This window comes from Gossypium raimondii, chromosome 2, assembly GCF_025698545.1.
Source record: "Gossypium raimondii isolate GPD5lz chromosome 2, ASM2569854v1, whole genome shotgun sequence".
Lineage (NCBI taxonomy): Eukaryota > Viridiplantae > Streptophyta > Magnoliopsida > Malvales > Malvaceae > Gossypium > Gossypium raimondii.
This window is the reverse complement of record NC_068566.1, coordinates 2,305,513-2,326,811: the sequence shown is the minus strand read 5'-3', so window position 1 is coordinate 2,326,811 and position 21,299 is coordinate 2,305,513. Positions and strand designations below refer to the sequence as shown.

General features: G+C 30.4%; 3 protein-coding genes across 3 annotated transcripts; 2 read left to right on the top strand and 1 right to left on the bottom strand.

Moving 5' to 3' along the window:
• Positions 1 to 476: 476 nt before the first annotated feature.
• On the bottom strand, positions 477 to 2,232 carry LOC105787648 (cyclin-D3-3). The gene is made up of 4 exons (XM_012614128.2): positions 1,619 to 2,232; positions 1,319 to 1,520; positions 1,113 to 1,243; positions 477 to 1,034 (listed from the first exon to the last, which is right to left on the bottom strand). Exons 1-4 carry the CDS (start codon positions 2,090 to 2,092, stop codon positions 759 to 761), a joined length of 1,083 nt encoding a protein of 360 aa, XP_012469582.1. The 5' UTR covers positions 2,093 to 2,232; the 3' UTR covers positions 477 to 758.
• Positions 2,233 to 14,237: 12,005 nt separating this feature from the next.
• On the top strand, positions 14,238 to 16,974 carry LOC105787645 (F-box protein SKIP2). The gene is made up of 3 exons (XM_012614126.2): positions 14,238 to 15,882; positions 16,374 to 16,434; positions 16,514 to 16,974. Exons 1-2 carry the CDS (start codon positions 14,361 to 14,363, stop codon positions 16,391 to 16,393), a joined length of 1,542 nt encoding a protein of 513 aa, XP_012469580.2. The 5' UTR covers positions 14,238 to 14,360; the 3' UTR covers positions 16,394 to 16,434; positions 16,514 to 16,974.
• Positions 16,975 to 17,721: 747 nt separating this feature from the next.
• On the top strand, positions 17,722 to 20,629 carry LOC105787644 (protein RER1A). The gene is made up of 4 exons (XM_012614124.2): positions 17,722 to 18,179; positions 19,389 to 19,569; positions 19,672 to 19,737; positions 20,348 to 20,629. Exons 1-3 carry the CDS (start codon positions 17,809 to 17,811, stop codon positions 19,726 to 19,728), a joined length of 609 nt encoding a protein of 202 aa, XP_012469578.1. The 5' UTR covers positions 17,722 to 17,808; the 3' UTR covers positions 19,729 to 19,737; positions 20,348 to 20,629.
• Positions 20,630 to 21,299: the final 670 nt, after the last annotated feature.

Sequence of the window (21,299 nt, the reverse complement as noted above, 5' to 3'; positions counted from 1 at the left end):
TTTACGTAGCGTATCACATTAAAATAAAGGGTTTTCAAGCTCAAAAATGAAATCCTATTGCATAATATATGATCCTAAATGGTAAAAATATCATGGAAGAGTATAATTGCATTTTGTCCCCTTTATTTAAAAAATGAAAAAAACTTAATCTTGATATGTTAGATAAAAGAGCAAACCGGTCTTTCTGTTAAAACTTTCATCTATTTCTACTGTTAAAAACTAGTCTTTGTGCATCAGCATGAGGTACATGTGGCATATCATATGTCACTATATGATTATTTCATTAGTCACGCCAGTTTTTAACGGTACAAATGAATGAAATTTTAACACAAAAGATCAATTTACTCTTTGCTTTAAATTATTAGGATTAATTTACTCATTTTTTGAATAGAGAGACCAAAATACAATTTGACTCCTAGAAAAGTCACCTCCGTGATACTTTTTCTAATAAAAAGCTGAAAGTAGGAAAACAGAGATATTTGCAGATGCAGGGAATGTCATTGATGCATGTTTTGTTCAACAATCATACATTGGAGGAATCATAAAAGAACATGCATTTCGTTCTATCGGAAAACAGAGAAACCGACTACGACGGTCCAACGAACGATATCGATCAATTTCCGGCCCATGTTATAGCCAATTTTTAGGAAGGCAATAAATAACTAAACACATACAGATCATACATTAGGAACAATAACCAACAATATACGCAAAAGGAATCCTACAAATGACATGTCTAATAGTACTACTTATTACTATTAAGGGGGACGACTAACCGGATCGACAAACATACGGTTTACCGACGGCAGCCGCATTTGCTGGTCCGGTGCTCTACTCCTTTTGAATTGTGGATACGACGATGACGAAACCGAAGACGTTGTCACAGCCCACGAATCAACCAAGTTATCACAGCTGAAAGATGCATCAATGACACCATTAGGACTACTCGGGCTCGGGACCAATCTACGCTTACTTTTGTGGCCTCGGCTTTCCAGTAACTCCGAGATGAGCTCGTAGCACGAATTTACTTCATCCTGTCGGAAAACGAAACCAGGGATTAGCCGGAAAACGATCAGGATCCAATGATAAAGAACCCCAAAGTAATTATATACCTCACATATCTTGAGTACACCAATGAGTTGTTTTTGATATTCGAGGTAATGACATGGTTCAATATCTTTAATAACATGTAGCATTGTTGCAGCAGCTAAGATTGAAGGTATATAAAGCATGAACCTTGAATCTGGGATCAAATTGAATAATTTTAGAAAAAATGCACAAATTGTATAATTAAAGATGAAAACTTGGACTAAATTACCAGTAATGACAAGAAGAAGCAAATGTTCACAGCTATGAAGGAACTCAAAATGTAAATGAGACTTCAATCCAAGTCTACTTGTAATGTGATTAAAGAAGGAAATTGGTGTTATAGGGTTCATCCTCCATTGAAGAGTTGATAACACTAAAAGCTCCATTCTTTGTATAGTTTTTGAATCAAAAACATAGTTTGATTCTTCCACCTAAAGAAAAAAGAAAAAGAAAACCCAAAAAAGAAGATGAAAAACCCATTTTTCATAACCAAATAACAAGTTTTTTGAAACACAAAATTGTAACATACTTGAAGCTCTAAAAGGAGTGGTACTTGAGTTTCTTCAACTTTAGCAGCTAAAGATAAACAAGCAACAGCAGCTAATTGACTCATCCATGGGTTATCTTGTTGAAGTTTCAAGCTTGAAATGAACCTATCGAAGTAATTCACAGCAAGAACCATGGTTAAAGCATTGAACCCATAGTGTTCTTTGACCTTGAAAAACAACCCCAAAGCTTGTTTTCGAGCTAAAACCAGTGGCTTGTTTAAGTTAACATCAATGTACCCATGGTGGGTCTGTTTCTCTTTAGACATTAAAACAAACAACTCATCGTCTTGTTCAAAGAAATAATCATTTTCAATGAAGAATGAAGGTAAAAATGTCTCTTTTTTCACTGTTTCAACACAAATTTCACTTCCATTGTCGTCTTCAAAGCTTTCTTCTTCTTCGCAATACAGCTTCTGGAGAATCAATGGTGATGGGATTTGAATATGCTGAGCCATGGGTTTTCAAAGAACAACTTAAATACTCTCCTTTCATTATAATATCATAAAAAGCAAAGCAAATCTCAATCTCATTTTTTTTTCTGTTTCACTCTTCCATCAACTTCTACAATAGTTTGAATCTGGGTATGTATATATATGGAAATACGATGAATGACAAAAGGCGTAATTTACGGTCTAATATTGAAAATTGAAAATAAATGTGTTTTTTTATGAAAATGATTTATAATAAATGTTTGGGTCTATTTTATAGATTTAGATATGTTTCATAATTTATAATAAATGTTTTTAATAAAATGTGCAAAAAGAAATTAAAATAATAAAAGTAGATAGTACTTATTTGTCTTATTGTCCAAGGGTTTATTATAATTATAAGGATAAACTACCGAAATAATCGTTTATGTTTGAAATATTACGTTTTAGTCACTTACGTTAACGTGTTGTAATATTTTAGTCATTGAGCTGTTAATTATCGTTAACGGTATAATAATAAGCTGACATGACATGTTAAATCATCATTTCAAACAAAAATTTTAGGTTAAATTATATAATTGATCCCTATTTTTTTGTTTTGAATAATTTAATTTTTTCTTTTATGTTCTTTTAACTTTATTTCTTTTTCCATTCTATTTCTCCTTTATTTTCCTCCGTTCTTCATCTCTATTTTTCACATAATTAATTCAAAGAAATGGGATTTCAAACATGAGGCATACGCAAAGTTGTTTCGCTTGAATGATCTAATAATTAATTCAAAGAATTGAGATTTTAAACATGAGGCATCTGCAAATTACGTCAAACAGTCAACTAAAGGTTGTTTAGCATTTAACCACATGATGGATTTAAGGGTCTAGTTGCATGAAAATCATTTGAGGCAGCTCTTTAAACCGCCATTAGAATATGAAGAAGGGAGAAGGGAGAATGGAGGAAAATAGAGGGAGAAGTAGAAGAGAATGGAAAATAAAGAAGAAAAAAGAAAGAAAGTTAAAAGAATATAAAAGAAAAAATTTAAATTGTTCAAAAAAAATGGGGATCAATTGTATAATTTAACTAAAATTTTTTCTTTGAAATGATGATTAACGTGCCACGTTAGCTTACCGTTACACCATTAACGACAATTAACGGCTCAGTGACTAAAATGTTACAACACGATAATGTAAGTGACTAAAACGTAACATTTCAAACATAAGTGACTAAAATGTAACTCGAGACAAACAAAAGTAACTATTTTGATAGTTTATCCTAATTATAATGGTTAGTTTTTTTTAGTATTTTAATTTATATTACATTATGCATTATTAAAATTTGATTATAAATAAATAAAATATAATTTCAATCAAATTAATTAATTTTAATTTATAAATCATAAATTTTACCAAAACCAATTCGAATTAACCCGACATTATCATTAAATCGATTTTCAATTTTCCCAATTTTATTGCTTACCACTATTATTTAAAATAATTAAGTTAATTATTCAATTTATTAAAGATTAATTTTGATAATAGTAAGAATTATTGTAAATTAATTCATAAAAATATTTATGAATTTAATTCAGTTCATATAAAAATATAAAAATTTTAAAAATTGTAAAATGTCAAAATGATTTATTATAAAAAATCATCAGTTTTATTTATTAAAAAGGAATATTAAACTTTAAATTTTAATATTTCAGCTTTTTTTTCTTTTTAATAATATATACTTTATATTTTCATTTTTTTGAAGTTATTGGACTTAATAAAAGTAATTTTGATATTTTAAGGGTATTCTTGATATTCCAAATATATTAATTAAATTATAAAAATTTCTTATGTCACTAATTATTATTTGATACTATGGATAGATTTTTTGCTATTATTTTATGAATTTTATTTAATATTTTTTATTTAAATAAAAAGAAAAAGAAAAGGAAGCGATTCGTATCGCGAATTTTTCTTACATGGGTGTCCCCAATTCTGTCACTTCGTTATAACACCACTTTCACAGAAACGTTCGTGAACAACACGCTCTGAATATCTAAAGTATTCCACTGAATGTGATAAAGACGCGCTTACGAGGGATGCTATTTTTTTTAAAAAATTTACGGGGGTATGCGTTGACAGTTTAAAACGGAAATCTGTCACTTTGGGAGTTGAAAAAGCATGGTTTTCTTTTTAAAATCAATAACAAGTACTTATGTAGATAAAATTTTACATTTTTTACATGGTTAAAATATGTAATAAGTTCATCTACTCTTTATAAATTTACAAGTTAGTCCTTATAATTTTATTTTAGGAATCTAGTTTCTCTACTTTTCAAATTCATGAAAAAAGTATGAGCATTAAATTCAAATTTATGAAAATATATGATATATTTTAACCTTTACAAAATGTATATTTTGAAATGAAAATAAGGAATAAAAGTTAAATTTTAAGTGATAAAACAAAAATTTTGTTGTTAAAATATGCCGTAAGTTCATGTACTCTTCATAAATTTATAATTTAGTCTCTATATTTTATTTTTCTAGAATTTAGCCTCTTTACTTTTTAATTTTCAAATTTCAAATTTTAAATTTCAGGGTCAATTGTTAACATTGTTATTATACCTAATAAAATTGTACTAAATACAAATAAGATTTCCGTGTTGTTGGTTAAAGTTGAAATTTTGAATATTTCGACATATAATTGTAATTTTATGTCCTATGAAAAAAAAATAGACAAAATGCATTATATTTTTCTTAAATTAAAATTGAATTGAATCGAATAAAATTATAGTTATTTTTCAATTTTTTATGGGTCGCTATTTGATATGTTGATAATGTATTTTTTATTCCACGAACAATCTTAGAAAATTGATATGTATTACTTTTTATATTCGTATAAATACTTGTCAACCCACTAACATTATTTATAGAGTCTAAAAACTCTACTGATATTATACCAAATAATTTTTTTATATATATTTTCTTCCTCACCCATTAATCAACATTTCACAATGGAATAATAAAATAATAATTATATAATAGTTAATATCTACTTTAAATAATATTGTTGCAAATTTATTTATTTTCACAACCATTTCAAGTAATTCTTGGTACATCATGTTATTGTTACCATTATAGGTTCATAAATCAATGTTGTTGGATGGATCTAAAAATCAATGAAATATCTACATATATAATTTTTTCACTTAATACATTTTAGTGACTATGTTTAGTTAGTTATAGGGTTGAATACGAGAAAATTTTTAAAGATCGAAATTAAATTGTAATTTTTACGATAATAAAAATTTAAGTTCATTATTTTAATAGTCTATATGTTTATAAATTTAAAAGGATTAAATCAAATATTTATCATTTTCAGGAGGTCAAAGTATAATTTTAAGAGGGGTCGGGACCTTACAAGCCCCGCTAGCTACGCCTTGGTTAGTTACATATATCTACATGCAATCGTAGTTTTTAAATTAATTGAACAAAATTAATCAAATCAATTTAATGTGGCTTGAGCTGAATTATTTACAAATCGAAAAATTAATTAATGTAAATACCTTAAGTTCCTGTTAAATTTGGAAATGAATAAATTATTGATAAATTAATTATGCTTTAATCGAATCTAATATAAATTAATAAACATATGGAGATATAAATAAATTAATATTTAAATTTAATTATGAATTTCATCTTCGTATTTAAAAAATGAGAAATCAAAATTAAACTTTTAATTTATTATGATTTGATATATGTATTTATGAACAGTATTTAATTACTGCGGTAATTTCTTAAACGCTTTTACCAGTGAAGTAGATCCATCAAGCATAAATCAATTAATGAAAAAAAACATCCAAATTTATGATAAAATTTCTAACAACCCTTGAAAATGAAATATAGCTGTATTAGTTTTCAAGCATAAATCAATTAATGAAAAAAAAAAACATCCAAATTTATGATAAAATATCTAACAACCCTTGAAATGAAATATAGCTGTATTAGTTTTCCTATTAATTCAAATATAATAAGAAATGGGAAAAAATAAATTGAAATCTAATTTAGTTGAAGCTAATTATTATCAATAAAAAAATTTTGAATTTGAACCTCCTTCGTCTAGTCAGGTGTGATTTGGGTTCGAGTCGCGCTAATCACGTTGTTGTAACACTTTTGTCTTCCTCTTATTATTAATAAAAAAAAAGGACCGTTTCATTATTTTTTTAACATGCAAAGGCAAAGCCGGAGGCGGATATAGGGGAGCTGACAAGGGTCTGGCCCCCTTAAAATGGAAATTTTAATAAAGGTAAAATTGTACTTTGTCCCTTAAAATTTATAAAGATATAACAATTTAATTTCGGCCTATGCACAGCTAGATTTCATTTTGTTAGAAATTTTATCATATATTTTTTTTTCATTAACATATAAAATTTAAATTGTCCGTGCGATAGGTACATATATTTGAAATTAGATCTGAATGTTTTTAAAAAGCTCAATATCGAACAACATTTAGCGTTTAAACTGACGGCTAAGTTAATAAAAAGACCCGCTTGATACGATACTGATACTTCAATGATTCAATTAAAAAGCCTTGAAGATTATGACCGGTTTAAATTTTGAGTTATAGTTTGAGGACTTCTTGTGGAATTAACAAGTTTATTTTCGGCCATGAAGGATTGCTTTGCTTTTACGTCATCCACCCCGGCAACAACATAAATTTGAATCAATGGCCAGCTATTTAGCTTTGACTACCATGTTAGGTAGAGAAAGGTAATACATATCTATATGGTTAAATATACTATTAGTCCCTGTACTTTGATATAATTTGATTTTTAGTTTTTATATTTAAAAAGCTAAAAATTAAGTCTTACATTTTATTTATTTAAAAATCTTAGTCTAGTAATTGAAATCGTAAATATTTATTTTCAGTATTTGTCAACTTGGAATTTTAATTATGTTGTTCTCGTATGACATGACATATGATTGACGAGAAATAAATATGATAAATTAACAAATTTTGATAGAAAATTAGAAACTACCCATGATAATAATAATTAGACTAGGAATTTTAAATTAAAAAAGGTAGAAGAATTAAATTTTAACTTTTAAGTACGGACTAAATCTTAAATTTGTACTTAGGGCTGAAGCTAGAAAATCTTTTACGGGGCCAAAATTAAATTATAATTTTTCGATAGTAAAATGCAATCTCACCATTTTAATAGCCTATAGCTTTATAATTTTTATATAATTAAATCAAATTTTATCATTTTAGGGGCCAAAGTGCAATTTTACCTTTACTAATTTAAAATTTTAAAATTTTTAAAGGGCATAAATAAAAAATTTTCCATTTTACTAGCTACACCCCTGAGTCTATGTGTACTTTTATACTGACATGACACTATTTGTCTTATATGTCATGTCGATAAATAATTTTTAAAATATATAAAAAATAAATAATTTTAATTTTTTAAAAATATATAAAAAGTTCATAAAAATTCAAAAAAATAATATGAAGTACTCCGACCTGCCATGTTTAAAAACTTAATGTTTTAGTCAACATTTCCCTAAAAAAAACAACAATTGAACTTTTTTCAAAAGGTCGGGGACAAAAGCTAACTAAAAAAATAAAGATCAAATTGATAAAAAAATGTAAACGTTGAGAGCTAAATTTTGAACTATACAAATTATAAACCATCAATGCAACAAATACCAAACCATATGCATGACATAACAACAAAGTTAGCCCATAATATTTACTTCTTTTTGTCACTTTAGCTCCTAACTTTTAAATTTTTGTCATTTTAACTCCTAACCTTCAAATTTTAATCAAATTCGACTATTAAAAATTTAAAGCAATAACTTGCATGGCAATCACTTAAAAACCCCAAAAGAAATTATATAAAAATTATTAAAAATTGAAAAATAAGATGTTTTGACTATCCAGTTCATGATGTTTCAAACATAAAAAAGAAAAAGAAAAAAGGAACTTGTAGGTGAAGAGTTGGAAAGTGATAAAAGAGAATTTATGATTGCCAAAGAGGTAAAATGATTTGTTTGGGGGATCAATGGTGGTAATGATGACAGATATATTTGGTGGGTGCATGCGTTGCATATTTGACATGTTGCTTAACTAAGCATCATTGACTTTCCCACAAGGAATGCTCCCAATATTTTGTGGGTCTTCATTTTGTCATTTGTTGAAGGAACAATGTTAGCTAATGGTGAACAATTCATTTGACCATCCATTCTCATAAATAAATAAATAAATAAACATTAAAACCAATTTGGTTTTGTTAGATGAAAATGATATTAATTTTTAAATATAAACAGTCTAGTCCTTGAATGGAGGGGTCACAAATAAAATAAAATTTCAATTTAAAAGAAAAGATAAATTGCATAACGTGTAAATATTTCTGGGTTAATTTCTTTTAGATTCAAGACTAAATTGAAATAATTTATAAATGTTTAGAGTTAAAGTTTCTACTATGCCAATTTTAAAAGTTGTCATTGTTAGATAGCTGAGTCGAGCTACCCACTTAGGCCCATTCGAAATTTGGGAGGGTTCGGACAAAAATATTAGTCCTAAAAAATGGGCTGGGGCAAAAAAATTAGGCCTGAGCACAGCCCGACGCGACATGTTTTAAGTTTATAATACTTTATATTATGTAATTTAGAACACATTAAAAAAATAAACCTATACTAAATATATAATACTACTTTAATGTAAAAATAAAAAAAATGTTAAGATGACTATATAAAATTTTCAATAAATAAAAAATATATAAAATTATTAAATATTAAAATAAAACAATATAAATATTTTTCAAAAAAAATTGAAAATAATATGGGCGGGCCTGAAATAGGCTTGGGTTAGTCTTTTGCAAATATGGACGGGTTTGGGCAAAGTTTTAGGCCCAGATTTCGAGTCGGGTCGAGTTTGGACAAGCATAAAGTATGCTAATATCATACTTAGACCCGACCCAAACCCGGCCCGGCCCATTAACATCTCTAGCTGGTGACAGAAAAGAAAGACAAAATTGAGTAGTTGGGTGACCAAAAAAGAAATTTACTAATAATTGGGTGACTATTAATATAGTTTACCCTTACTTTTTTATTAATATTTAAATGCTTTGTATTTAAAAAAAATATTTTGTGTTATATATTTAATTCCGATTAAATTCAAACTTAGTTGAGTTAGATCCTAATGTGAGGTGAAACTCTCTCAGAGTGTTTTATTTTTCATTCAAAAGACTTAAACTCGGCAGTTCGAGACTTTACTAACAGATATCGAGCTATGTTAGAACACTGGTTGTGTAACTTATAACGTCACAACAATTGTTGCAATATGACATGTGACCTTTTTATTATCGTGAGGATGTTGACAAATTTTTAATCGAACCATTTTTCATTTCTGTTTTAGCATTCATAAATATTAATCTTTTCAAGGTTCATATTTGACCTTTCCGCCAATGTCATTTCCCAAGTTCAAATTCGAGTTTTCTCAGTATGAATACAATGTACTTTACTATTACGCTTAACATTTATCGGTGGTGTGAATAGTTTCTGATATTCTTCTCTATTTACATTTTAATCCTATTATATGTTCCACTACTTTGTTATGACTCACTGTTACGTCGGTAAAAGAAGAATTATCAAATTTCTTACCACTTGATCCAATCGGTATACATGTATATGTTTTGAATAAATAAACCTGTTGCTAAATCTTAAGGGCCATCAATAGTGACTGTATGCTTGGCCCAATTTTGTTTATTGGAATAGTCCAATTGGTTGGATTTGTAACTACAATGGTTGCCCAAATTATATATTTCACATTTATTGGGCACATGAAGGATCTGATATATTTGTAGGACGAAGAATGAAGGAAAAAAATCATAAATATAAGACTATTTGATACTTTAGTGGCAAAATTACTTATTTTGGAGATTGTTACATATTTCCAACTTGTTTGAATATATTTAATAAACATGAAAATAATGTAAAAATATTATTGTTGGTATTGAGCATCAACGACGAGGAGACGGAAGAGATAGGGTCATGTTCTCTCATATATTTGAGCTTATATAGAGGGTTGTCTTTTGTCTTATAATGCCACGAGGTCAGGTGCCAAATGTGCCCTGCTGTTGCAGGTTAGTAGTTGTTATGGTACATTTGCATGGTCCTGCTTGTATAGTAGATTATCGTGTTATAACATTGTTGTCCATAGAGCACCAGGTGATAGGTGAGTTCTTTGGGTAAGGGGTGTTTCGACTGCTATTTTTATTTTTATATTAATTGTTCAAATAAAATAATAACTTTATGATAGAGCATTGCAAATGAAAATGTAATTAAAAAAAGGGTGAAATAATGGTTATTTTATTCGCCATATTTTTTTAAAAAGAGATAAAATAAAATAAAAAGAGATTAAAATATATGACATATAAATGAAATTTTTTATATGTAAACATTATGTTTATAAAAAATTATTTAAAAATAATAAATTTTTATTAATATTGTTTTTTATACAAATACAAGTCTCATCTTTTGCATTTTCTTTATATTTATTTTTGATTTATATTGTTTTTTATAGATTTTATATTTATTTAAAATTTATTTATTTATTTTGTTAATTAAGTTAATTGGATTTTCTTGCGACTCTAATTACATGACTGAATAACAATAAAAAATCAAAGCAATCACTTTGATTATGATTATCAATTACACCTACTAATAATAGTATAAAATTATCAAAAAGAAATTAAATTATATCAAATTAAATTAAAATTTCTATATCTTATATTTTAAAAATAGATTTTTTAAAAAAATTCATTATTGATTTTGATCATATATATATATTTTGACACAATATCTAAAATTACTCAAAGTCTCCTCTAAACCCATAAATAGAAGGATAATGCATTCGAACTCATGTTCTCATATCAAGATAGATTGATCCGAAATATGATTCAAATGCGATATAGCATCTATGGGTACATAAGAAATGTATTGAATCGATTCTTTTTAATGAATCAATGCGATTGTAACTTTGAATATGAAATTCAAAGAGATCAAATAGGAAATGATACTCTGAATCATAAATTATAATGAAATATACGATTAATCAACATTTATCGAATTTGAAAAAGAATCAGAAAATGTTGTATTTTTGTTGTTGTTTTGTTTTTCCATTCTGGACGAAAAAAATGGTAGTCGATGACCGTTAATAGATCACTGAGAACATTACAGTTTAACCCATTAAATTTGGTCATTGGCATGCGCTAACCTCATTGGTCAAATGGTATAATTTCTCTTTTTGTAGTGTCTCTTAAAATTAAGAGTTCAATTTTAATCATTTTTAGCTTTGTTCAAATGGAAATTTTTCATTTTTCACCATTCCAAAAAGATATTTCTTCAGTCTAGAGAGAAAGGGTAGAGGGAAAAGTTGTAGAAAAAGTAGGCACTGTTTTTGGAATGGGGCTGGACTGGTGGTATCGAAAATCAACCAATGTACTGGTTCGAAATAAGGGGTTGGATCAGTTGACTGATTGAATAGATTCTTTTTTATTTAAAAATATTTTTTATTTTAATAATTTATTCAATTGAACTGGATAAATTAATCGAACAAAGATAATAATTTAACTGATTCGATCATCGATCCAATTTTAAAAACGTTGAAAGTAGGTACCCAATGTTTTTAACAGCCTTTTGGAAGCTTGTTTAAAACTATATGTAGTCCTCAGGGACAGTTCAATAATTAGCGCATGCAAAACAAAGCTAGCTGCACGCTCAAGATAATCGTAAACGGGCGTGGTTTACTGGAGGCGATGAATATTCATATTTTTCCCCCCAAAAAATAATTATGAATAATTATATTGTCTAAAAAGAAGACACATAGCAGCCTTTTTTTAATATTTATTTTTAAAAACATATATTATTAATATTAAATTTATAATGATTTTAATATTAATAATTAAGATGATTTATTTGTTTATTTGGGTTAATTGCACATAGATCCTCAAACTATAACTCAGAACCTAAATTAATCTCTAAATTTTAAACCGTTTCATTTTGATGGTCAAAGTATTCATATTGTGCCAATCATATCTTTCTATCAACTTGGGCATTTAATGTTGGCTCTACATGTAAATAAAAATTTAAACACTCGTAAATTTAATGTACGAATAGTTTGAATTTGACATGTTAAAAATTACAAAATATTGACATTAAAATTTAGGATAATTTCCTTTTCCCTAACATGTCATATTGAATTTGTTAATGCAAAATGTATGTATGTGTTTAGAATTTGATCAACAAATGAAAGGTACATTGGATCTAACGTGTTAAAATAAACAAAAAATATTATTATTATAAATATGCTAAATTCAAGTTGTCTATATGATAGGTACAAATGTGTTTAAAATTTATCTACGCATTTTTAATTAGTATTAAAATTTAGGGTAAACTACACCCGAGGTCACGAACCTATTAGTAAGTTTAAATTTTGATCACTCAACTTCTAAAAGTTACTAAATGGTTACTAAACTATTTAAAAGTTTTTATTTAAGTCACTAGGTTGTTAAGTTTTTTTTTTTTAACGAAGTTTGGCTAGCGAGCTCCAAGCGACGATTCAACGATTGGTATTGTGGATCAGTACCCATCGACAAGTAGAAGAACATACCTTAAATCCAAATCGATCTAAACGTTAGTGCCAGAAATTAGAGAATGAAGTTGTTTGAATTTTAGTTTCCAAGTTTGTAACGTTCAAAATTATTTCATGAAAAAAATTGACTTGTAGAATAAAAGAGGAATGTGAACTTTCAATTGGTGCAGACAATGCGAACAAAGAAGACCATTCGACAACGATTTAACAACCAATGACTTAAATGAAAATTTTTAAAAACTTTAGTGACTGTTTGTAACTTTTTGAATTTGAGTGACCAAAACGTAAATTTATTAATAGTTTAATGACCTTGGGCTTAGTTTACCCTTAAATTTATACCAAACTAAAGAGCATGCTTGATACAATATTAATACAATTAACATTATTTATAACAACCCCAATTATAGAGAAGTGATTGTTAATGTCCTACACCTATAACAAAATTTGAGATTTAAATCGTGTTTGAATACCACAGTGATGATGCGACAGAATACCATAGTGATACATTATCATTTATTAACAAAATCCAAATTAAAGGACCAAATTTAAATTTTTTACGAAATTCAAGGATTAATTTAGAGGAAAAAGTTTTGAGATACTAAATGTTGCTTTCACCTTCTAATCATAGTGGGGCCTCACCATTGCCAATATCCCATCACACGCAAAAGCATGCACCTTATAAAAAGAAGGAAAAAGAAGGAAAAATTTGACCCTTTTAAAAAGGGTAAATTGCATTAACCGTCATCTAATTATTAGTAAATTTCTTTTTAGCCACTCAATTATGAAGTTATAATCATTTTGTAATTTTTCACGGGTGACCAAAAAAGAAACTTATAAATAATTGAGTGACTACAAGTATAGTTTACTCAAAGAATTTTGGCAAAAATAAATAATAAATAAATGATTGGGTAATTTAATGTGGAAAATAAAATAAAATAAAAAATAACATTGTAATGAACACGAATTCAAAGGTGAATCCAGAAAAATTTTAGAGAGACCAAAATTAAATTATATTTTTTGAGAGGGAAAATTATAATTTTAACATGTTAAGTTTAAGATTTCATAGTTTTTTAAAAGAACTAAACAAAGTTTTTTTTCATTTTAGAAGTTAAAGTGTAATTTTACCATATATATAAATTTATAATTTAATAATTTTTAAAGGAGCTGAAATACAGTTTTCTATCTGGGGGGACCCCTACCTGCACCCTTTGCATTCACCTCTGCTTGAATTTAACAAAATAATTTTACAAGGTTAATAGTTGTACTTGAATTTTAAAATAGAAGGACTAAATTTTTAGAAATAAAAGGATAAAGACTAAATTTCAACTTTACAAAGAGTGTAGGGATTTGTAACATATTTTAAACGAAAAATAAAATAAAAAATCGGCGATGACTGGATGAGTCGACTCGTGGCGATTGCGACGAGGACACGCATTCGTCCCCCATTTGACGGGTCCAAAATTAAACGTACCTAAATTTCAACCTCTTTGTTTTCGCCCTTATAATTTCACTGCCCACCAGGAACCTTTACCCCCCCCCCCCCCCAAACTAATTGAAACATTACAGACAACCAAAAAAAAAGAAAAACCCATAAAAAGGAGAGGCTATTCTCAATTACTTTCCTTTCGGTGGCGCGTATTATCCACCCGCCGAAAATGGGCCAATCTCCTCCCGTCGTTTTGGGCAGAGAAAACTCCCTCTGCGATCCCTTCACCTTCTTATCCTCTTCTTCTGCTTTCATTTCTGGGGAGGGATTTCGCGACGAAATCGTGGTGGAGATCGTGGATTATACCGCTGAGTTACCCGATGAGTGTTTGGCTTTCGTTTTCCAGTTCCTTGGACCCGGTGATCGGAACCGGTGTTCACTCGTCTGCAAGCGGTGGTTTCGCGTTGACGGTTGGAGCCGCCACCGTTTATCTCTCAACGCTCAATCTGAAATCGTTTCTTCTTTGCCTTCTTTGTTTACCCGTTTCGATTCCGTTACCAAGCTCGCTTTACGGTGTAGTCGTAAATCGATCAGCTTGACGGATGACGCTTTGCTTACGATCTCGATCCGTTGCCGTAACCTCACACGGTTGAAGCTCCGCGGTTGCCGCGAAATCACCGACGAAGGAATGTCGACATTTGCTAAGAATTCAAAAAAATTACGAAAACTCTCTTGTGGCTCTTGCATGTTCGGCGCTAAAGCTTTAAACGCCGTCCTTGATCATTGCGCGAATTTAGAAGAGTTATCGGTAAAAAGGCTTAGAGGAATCCACGACGGAGCTGAGCCGATCGGACCTGGAGCCGCGGCTTCTTCGTTGAAAATGATTTGCTTGAAAGAGCTCGTTAACGGTCAGTCTTTTGCACCGCTTGTGCTTGGATCAAAAAACCTTAAAACTGTGAAAATTATTCATTGTTTAGGTGATTGGGATAGTGTTCTTCAATTAATTGGAAACCGAAATCGAAACTATAAAGAGAATTTAAACTGCGATATCAATTACGGCAGTAGTGATAGCAATAGGAGTCCTTTAATGGAAATTCACCTTGAGAGGCTCCAAGTAAGTGATATAGGCTTATCAGCCATTTCAAAATGCACCAAAATTGAGAATTTGCATATTGTGAAAACCCCCGAGTGTTCGAATTATGGACTTGTTTGTGTAGCTGAGAATTGTAAGCTACTGAGGAAGCTTCATATTGATGGATGGAGAACTAATAGGATTGGTGATGAGGGTTTGATTGCTGTAGCCAAGCATTGTTCTAATTTACAAGAACTTGTTTTGATTGGTGTTAATGCTACCCATGTGAGCTTATCGGCCATTGCATGTAATTGTTCAAAGCTCGAGAGGTTAGCTCTTTGTGGGAGTGGAACTATTGGTGATACAGAGATTGCATGCATTGCTGCAAAATGTATGGCCTTGAAGAAACTTTGTATCAAGGGATGTCCGATTTCAGATATAGCCATCGAAGCACTCGGTTCCGGTTGTCCCAATTTGGTAAAAATTAAGGTGAGGAAATGTAGAGGAGTGAGTAGTGATGCCGGCGAATGGTTGCGTGAACAAAGGGGATCGATGTTGATCAATATGGATGCTTGCGACACAGATTGTGGGTTCGAGGCTAGTGTCAGTGACAGAGTTCATGAAACCGGTGAGGAGGTTGGCCAAGTAACCGCTGTTGGTGCTTCCACGAGCAGCAATGGTAGGTTAGCTTTGTTGAGGTCAAAGTTGGGGCATTTTGCTGGTAGGAATTTAGTAGCATGCACATTGAGAAGGTGGTCTAATTGTGATGATAGTTTAAATATCAACTTGTGAAATGATCTAATTGTAGATGTTTGGGAAATTACTCTTTGCTTTGATCTCATTGCAGCCTTTGAAAGTTTATTTTCTCGAGTCATTTCTTTAATGCTTACTTATTGCTTTAGATTTTCTTTTTTCTTGGAAACTTGTAAACCTTGATGGAAAGGCAATGAGAATGTTTTGAATTATATGTTGTGTTGATGATTGCGTATAGGTGTTCGTATGGTACAGCAAGTTATCGTTGTTGGGTGTAATTCGGATCGTTGAATCCCTTTAATGTTCTTGGTTTCATGTGGCATATATATATATATATATATATAAAATCTGCTTGGATCTTTGAATTCTGGGTTTAAGCACTCTTTTTAACAGTTTTTTTTTCCTTCCTTTTCCTAGTTGAGTTCGAGTTGCATTAAACCGAACCTTGGCGGATTACTTAACTCGGCTTCTGATACTGGTAATCGAATTTGATACTTCACTTTCTCGAAAAAAAACAACAATAGCATTGATTCAAGCTGTATTTGCTGTGAATGCAGAAATCAATATCTAGTTCAAACCCAGGTTTCATATAATCTTTCATCTCCAAAACCAAGGCATCAGCGGTGATTGACATGATGTCACTTGCCTGCGTCGAGCTTGTTCCGAGGATCTCAAGTCCAGAGGAAGGTTTGCCAACGCCGTTAATACTGCTAAAACGTCTTCGATAGCATTGTGTCCAATGAAAGGCTCTTGACTTCTTTGACAGATAGTTGCTAAGTTCCATGCTTTGATGTCACCCTATTTGCTCGTCTGCAGGCCGGGGACCGTATCCTGACTACTTTTCCGACCCCTTGAATTATCTCTCCCATTGCTTTCGGAGAATACATCATCATTGTCGTCTTCACTTTAAGAAGCTTAGACTTCATTGTTAGCAGAATCAGTTTTAGAATTTGTGGTCATATTTACCAATTCAATCTTGAATCTAAGGATAGGCCCAAAAAATAAAACACTTGAATTACTTTCAGAAAAGAAAAATCACAATGCAAGTTAAATTTGTAAAAAAAACAAAACAAAAAAAAAAACATTTGCACAAAATATTCTTAAATTACAGCTTAAAATTATAATTATTAATATTGTATCAAATATATCTTTTGATTAACTTTTAATATATCACTCGGTATCCGAGTTTGACAATTTTTCGATGTAATATTTGTGATAATTTTCGAATTATATATCTTGGTGTCAAAGGTAGCCATGTTAATTTTTAGTTAATTACAATTTTTATTCAATCAACTCTAAAATTGAATTAAAGCCAACATATATAATTTATTTGTCAAGTACGGATTGGACCAAAAATTATACATGTATCAAATTGGTACATTAGAAAAAGTGTAAAATTTAAATAACAAATTATTAATTAAATCTTAGTTCTAAGGATTAAATATTTTTAATTATGTATTAATTCTTAGTTTAAAGTGCAGAAATTGGAAGATAATGAATTAAATTTATCATTTATATTTGAATAGATATTATTTTATTATTATATTTTAGTTAAAAATTTTAAATTTAGATTTTTTTATCTTATCATTAAATTTTTAATTTCAAATTAAATTAAAAGCAATTCAAAGTAATTATAAATCACTTATTTTAAGAATTTATTTATATTTACATTTAACCATTATTAAATTTAAAATAGGCCCGGTTTAAATGAACCGGTATAGGACGATGATCGAACCAGAAGGAAAATTCTATGTGTTAAAGCATAGCCGAAAATCAGATGGCTGTCGAAGAAGCTTCGTAATAGTTCGTTATAGAAAAAGACAAAAACACACAGAGACGTAAGGGTCCCCCGATGGAGACCGGACCAACCGGCGGTGCCCTTGGTGGCGACGATCTATCCCCGTCGTCTCCCGCGGCGGTCATATCGCGGTGGACTTTCGAGGTATCGCGGCGATACCAGCACCTCCTGGACAAAACGGTTCCGCACGTTCTCAACCGTTGGATCGGATGTCTTGCGGTGGTGTTGATCTACGCCGTACGCGTGTACTTCGTGCAGGGGTTTTACATCGTCACCTACGGCCTCGGCATCTACTTGCTGAATTTGCTGATGGGGTTCCTTTCCCCTCAAGTGGACCCCGAGATGGAGGATGGTCCCTCGCTTCCCGTCAGTGGATCCGATGAGTTTCGCCCTTTCGTCCGTCGACTCCCCGAATTCAAATTCTGGTTCCCCCTCTTCACTGTTTGTTTTAACTGCTTTGATTTAGTCAAATGATCTGAATATTGTTATAGTTAAATTAGGTTTCATTTGAGTATTAGGATAATTTAATTTATTACTGATTTGGACCCGCTAAAATTTTAAGAAGTTCAATTCAATCGAACAAATAAGCTTTTATTGCTTGATAATTCTAATTCCCAGGGCATTATGAGAGAAGGATTTAATGTTGAAGTTTTTGATCATTGCTGATAAATGAAGAAATCGTGAATTTTTTTTAATAAAATGAAAGAAAAATTATGGATTCTAAATCAACCGTTTCCAATTAGTAGGGTTTCTTTTTTCCACGCTCCTGAATTTTGTTACCCAAAGTTAATTAAGTACTAACTGACATAAATATATTTGGTTTTTCTAAGCTTTTCCATATGTTCAGAGTATTATACCTTTGTACTTATGTTCGAATATGTCATAATACAAGTGTCGGACATGGTAACTTTGAGGGAAATTAAGAGTCTGTGTAACATAACTCTTACTGCTCAATGCTTATACATTTGAAGTCCATGAGAATGATTAGAAATTTCTCTTTTCTTTCTATTTCCGAGGTACTTGTTAATTGGAGCTTGTTTCATTGTTGTTTGTTTGGATAATAATTGAAGCTAGTTATTCTAATATAGGCTTTATCACATATTCTCACTTATTTGTTGGATGGTATCTTCTTTCCGGGTCTGTTTTACAGTCCATGAAGACTAATCATTTTAGGATTCATGGTTGCCCCTCCTAATAATGTCATCTCCAGGGCTTGAATCTGAGTTCTCTCCATAGGAATGCAATGTGTTTTACCATTTATACCCAATAATTGTTGGCCTATTGGATGGTATCGATATGTAGAAACTTATGCCCTAAAGTGTTCTCTTTAGGGAAACCTTACCAGGTTATAAAAACTATTGGCAAAATCCAGTTTATTAGTCCAAATTGATTTTTAGCTTTGAGGTTTTCGAATTCAATGTGAAACGAATATCATGAGCAACAAGTAGCTTTTATTTCTGGCATGTACTTTTTTTCTGACTATTTTTCTTCGTCTATAGTTGTTTCGTAACTTAAGGTGCATATGCAAAGCATATACAGGGTGCCATGAAACTTACTTCTTTACCTTTCGGAAATTTTTATGCTCGATGCTAAGATTTTTATCTATCATGTGTTGGCCTTTTTTCTGTGTGAAGGTACTCGATCACAAAGGCCTTTTGCATTGCTTTCGTGATGACATTCTTCAGTGTGTTTGATGTGCCTGTCTTTTGGCCAATACTCCTTTTCTATTGGATAATGTTATTCATCCTGACTATGAGGAAACAGATACTGCACATGATCAAGTACAAATACGTCCCTTTCTCATTCGGGAAACAGGTATTTCTGAATCTATCTTCCTTTTGTGACTTGGCATCCCTGTTTTTCCTTGGCATATTTGATTGTGTGATCGATTGTGTTGTACTTTGTTTCTTTTGTTAGCGATACGACAGCAAGAAGGCATCTCCAACAGAAAACACAAACCTTCCCAGGGATTAAGTTCCTCAGGTGAGTGTGTGTGTGTGTGTGTATATAAGGTTAATCACACCAGACATCCTTAAACTATGACCCAGATTTTGAACTGGTTTTCAAATTTTAAAATTTTCTGTTGAGTCCTTAAAGTATTAGTATCATAAAAATCAAGTCTATTTGTATCTCAGATTTGATGTGAAGCATATTTAGAATACATGGATTAAATCGTAAACACATGTATGCCTACTGCGTTAACAGTTTGAATCGGACGTGTTAAAAAAAGAAGAAGAAACAAGCCTCCCAAATTCTGTTGACATTGTCTGTTTTTTAAAACACGTTAGACCAAAGCTGACCGTACAGTAATTAAATGACCAGTTTAGAGTACTGATATTTTTAGAATTCAATTAGAATGTTTATAGATCAGATAATCACCAGTCACCCCAAAAAATGGTAAATTTCCCTTGTAGCCCTGTCAAGATTTTAAAAATTACATGTTAATATAATGGTAAATTTGCACATTAACCCCTCCAAAAATTTATGTTTCATTTCTATCTCTCCTAAAGCAATTTTTTAGCTTCGCCTCTAAGTCGGACATTGAATGTATGTCCATTTTCTAATGCTTTTCTTTACTGGATTTAACTTTCAGGTGCATCTGGGAAAGTTTAGCCTAGATAAGAAAACCAAAGTTACCAGACAAAGAACACTTTGTATTGATGGAACATGCAACATTTGCCGTCGCCTGTAACTTCTGCCGGTAACATGTATTTTTTACTTCTGATAATACTCAATCAAGTAGTGCAATTGGTTTATATTAAAAGTTTTAGATGTGGATGGTACTTTTTAATCTTAAACAAATATACCCTATTTATTAACTCATAACATTCACGTTGTTATTTAGATTAAAGAAGATTGTGAGATCTTATGTCAACCCTGTTATTATGATTTCATTAGCTGTTTACTTTGGAATGAATGACAAAAAATCCAGCCTTGCAACTTACAAAAGTGGCCTTCGTCGACAGCATATAATTAATTTGTCTTTAGTTTCATTGGCTGTCAAGTGTCAACTGTCGATTGCTAACCACCAAGTTGCTATATGGGGGAATTGGATTTATTCGGGGTTTCGAGTTCAAGTTATTTTGAATTTGGATTTAAGACTTGAGTTTTTCAGGTGAGATTATTTTTGAGTTGTTTAGATCATTAAGATTCATATTCTTTCGAATTCGATTTATTTCAAACTGTTTCGAGTTTGAGTCGGTTTGGGTTTGGTTTGATGAGTTCGAATTGTTTACTTTTTATTATTAAATTAGGTTATGTGGAATTTGAGTTTGGAAATGAATTTTCAGATTTGAGGGGAATTGATGTTCTAGTTTCTACTGTCAAGGAACTAATTTACAAATGACTTGGAGATGATAACTAAGATGAAAGAATTGATCAGACAATGTTGGTAACATTTATAGTATTATCGGATTTGAAAAAGTTAATTTTTTTTTAATTCTAAGCTAATTAAATTAAAATTAAATTTTTAAATTAAAGTTAAGTTAAATTTTACGATTTAAATAATAAATTAGTGTAGACATCTTTTAAATCTTTGCCAATTT

Coding starts and splice junctions, on each gene's coding strand:
- LOC105787645 (XM_012614126.2), top strand. CDS start 14,361: ATGGGCCAATCTCCTCCCGTCGTTTTGGGCAGAGAAAACTCCCTCTGC. Junction 15,883..16,373: donor TGCTTCCACGAGCAGCAATG/GTAGGTTAGCTT, acceptor TCCTTTTCCTAG/TTGAGTTCGAGTTGCATTAA.
- LOC105787648 (XM_012614128.2), bottom strand. CDS start 2,092: ATGGCTCAGCATATTCAAATCCCATCACCATTGATTCTCCAGAAGCTG. Junction 1,244..1,318: donor GCTTCTTCTTGTCATTACTG/GTAATTTAGTCC, acceptor ATTTGATCCCAG/ATTCAAGGTTCATGCTTTAT. Junction 1,035..1,112: donor GTGTACTCAAGATATGTGAG/GTATATAATTAC, acceptor GTTTTCCGACAG/GATGAAGTAAATTCGTGCTA.
- LOC105787644 (XM_012614124.2), top strand. CDS start 17,809: ATGGAGACCGGACCAACCGGCGGTGCCCTTGGTGGCGACGATCTATCC. Junction 18,180..19,388: donor CTCCCCGAATTCAAATTCTG/GTTCCCCCTCTT, acceptor TTCTGTGTGAAG/GTACTCGATCACAAAGGCCT. Junction 19,570..19,671: donor CTTTCTCATTCGGGAAACAG/GTATTTCTGAAT, acceptor TTCTTTTGTTAG/CGATACGACAGCAAGAAGGC.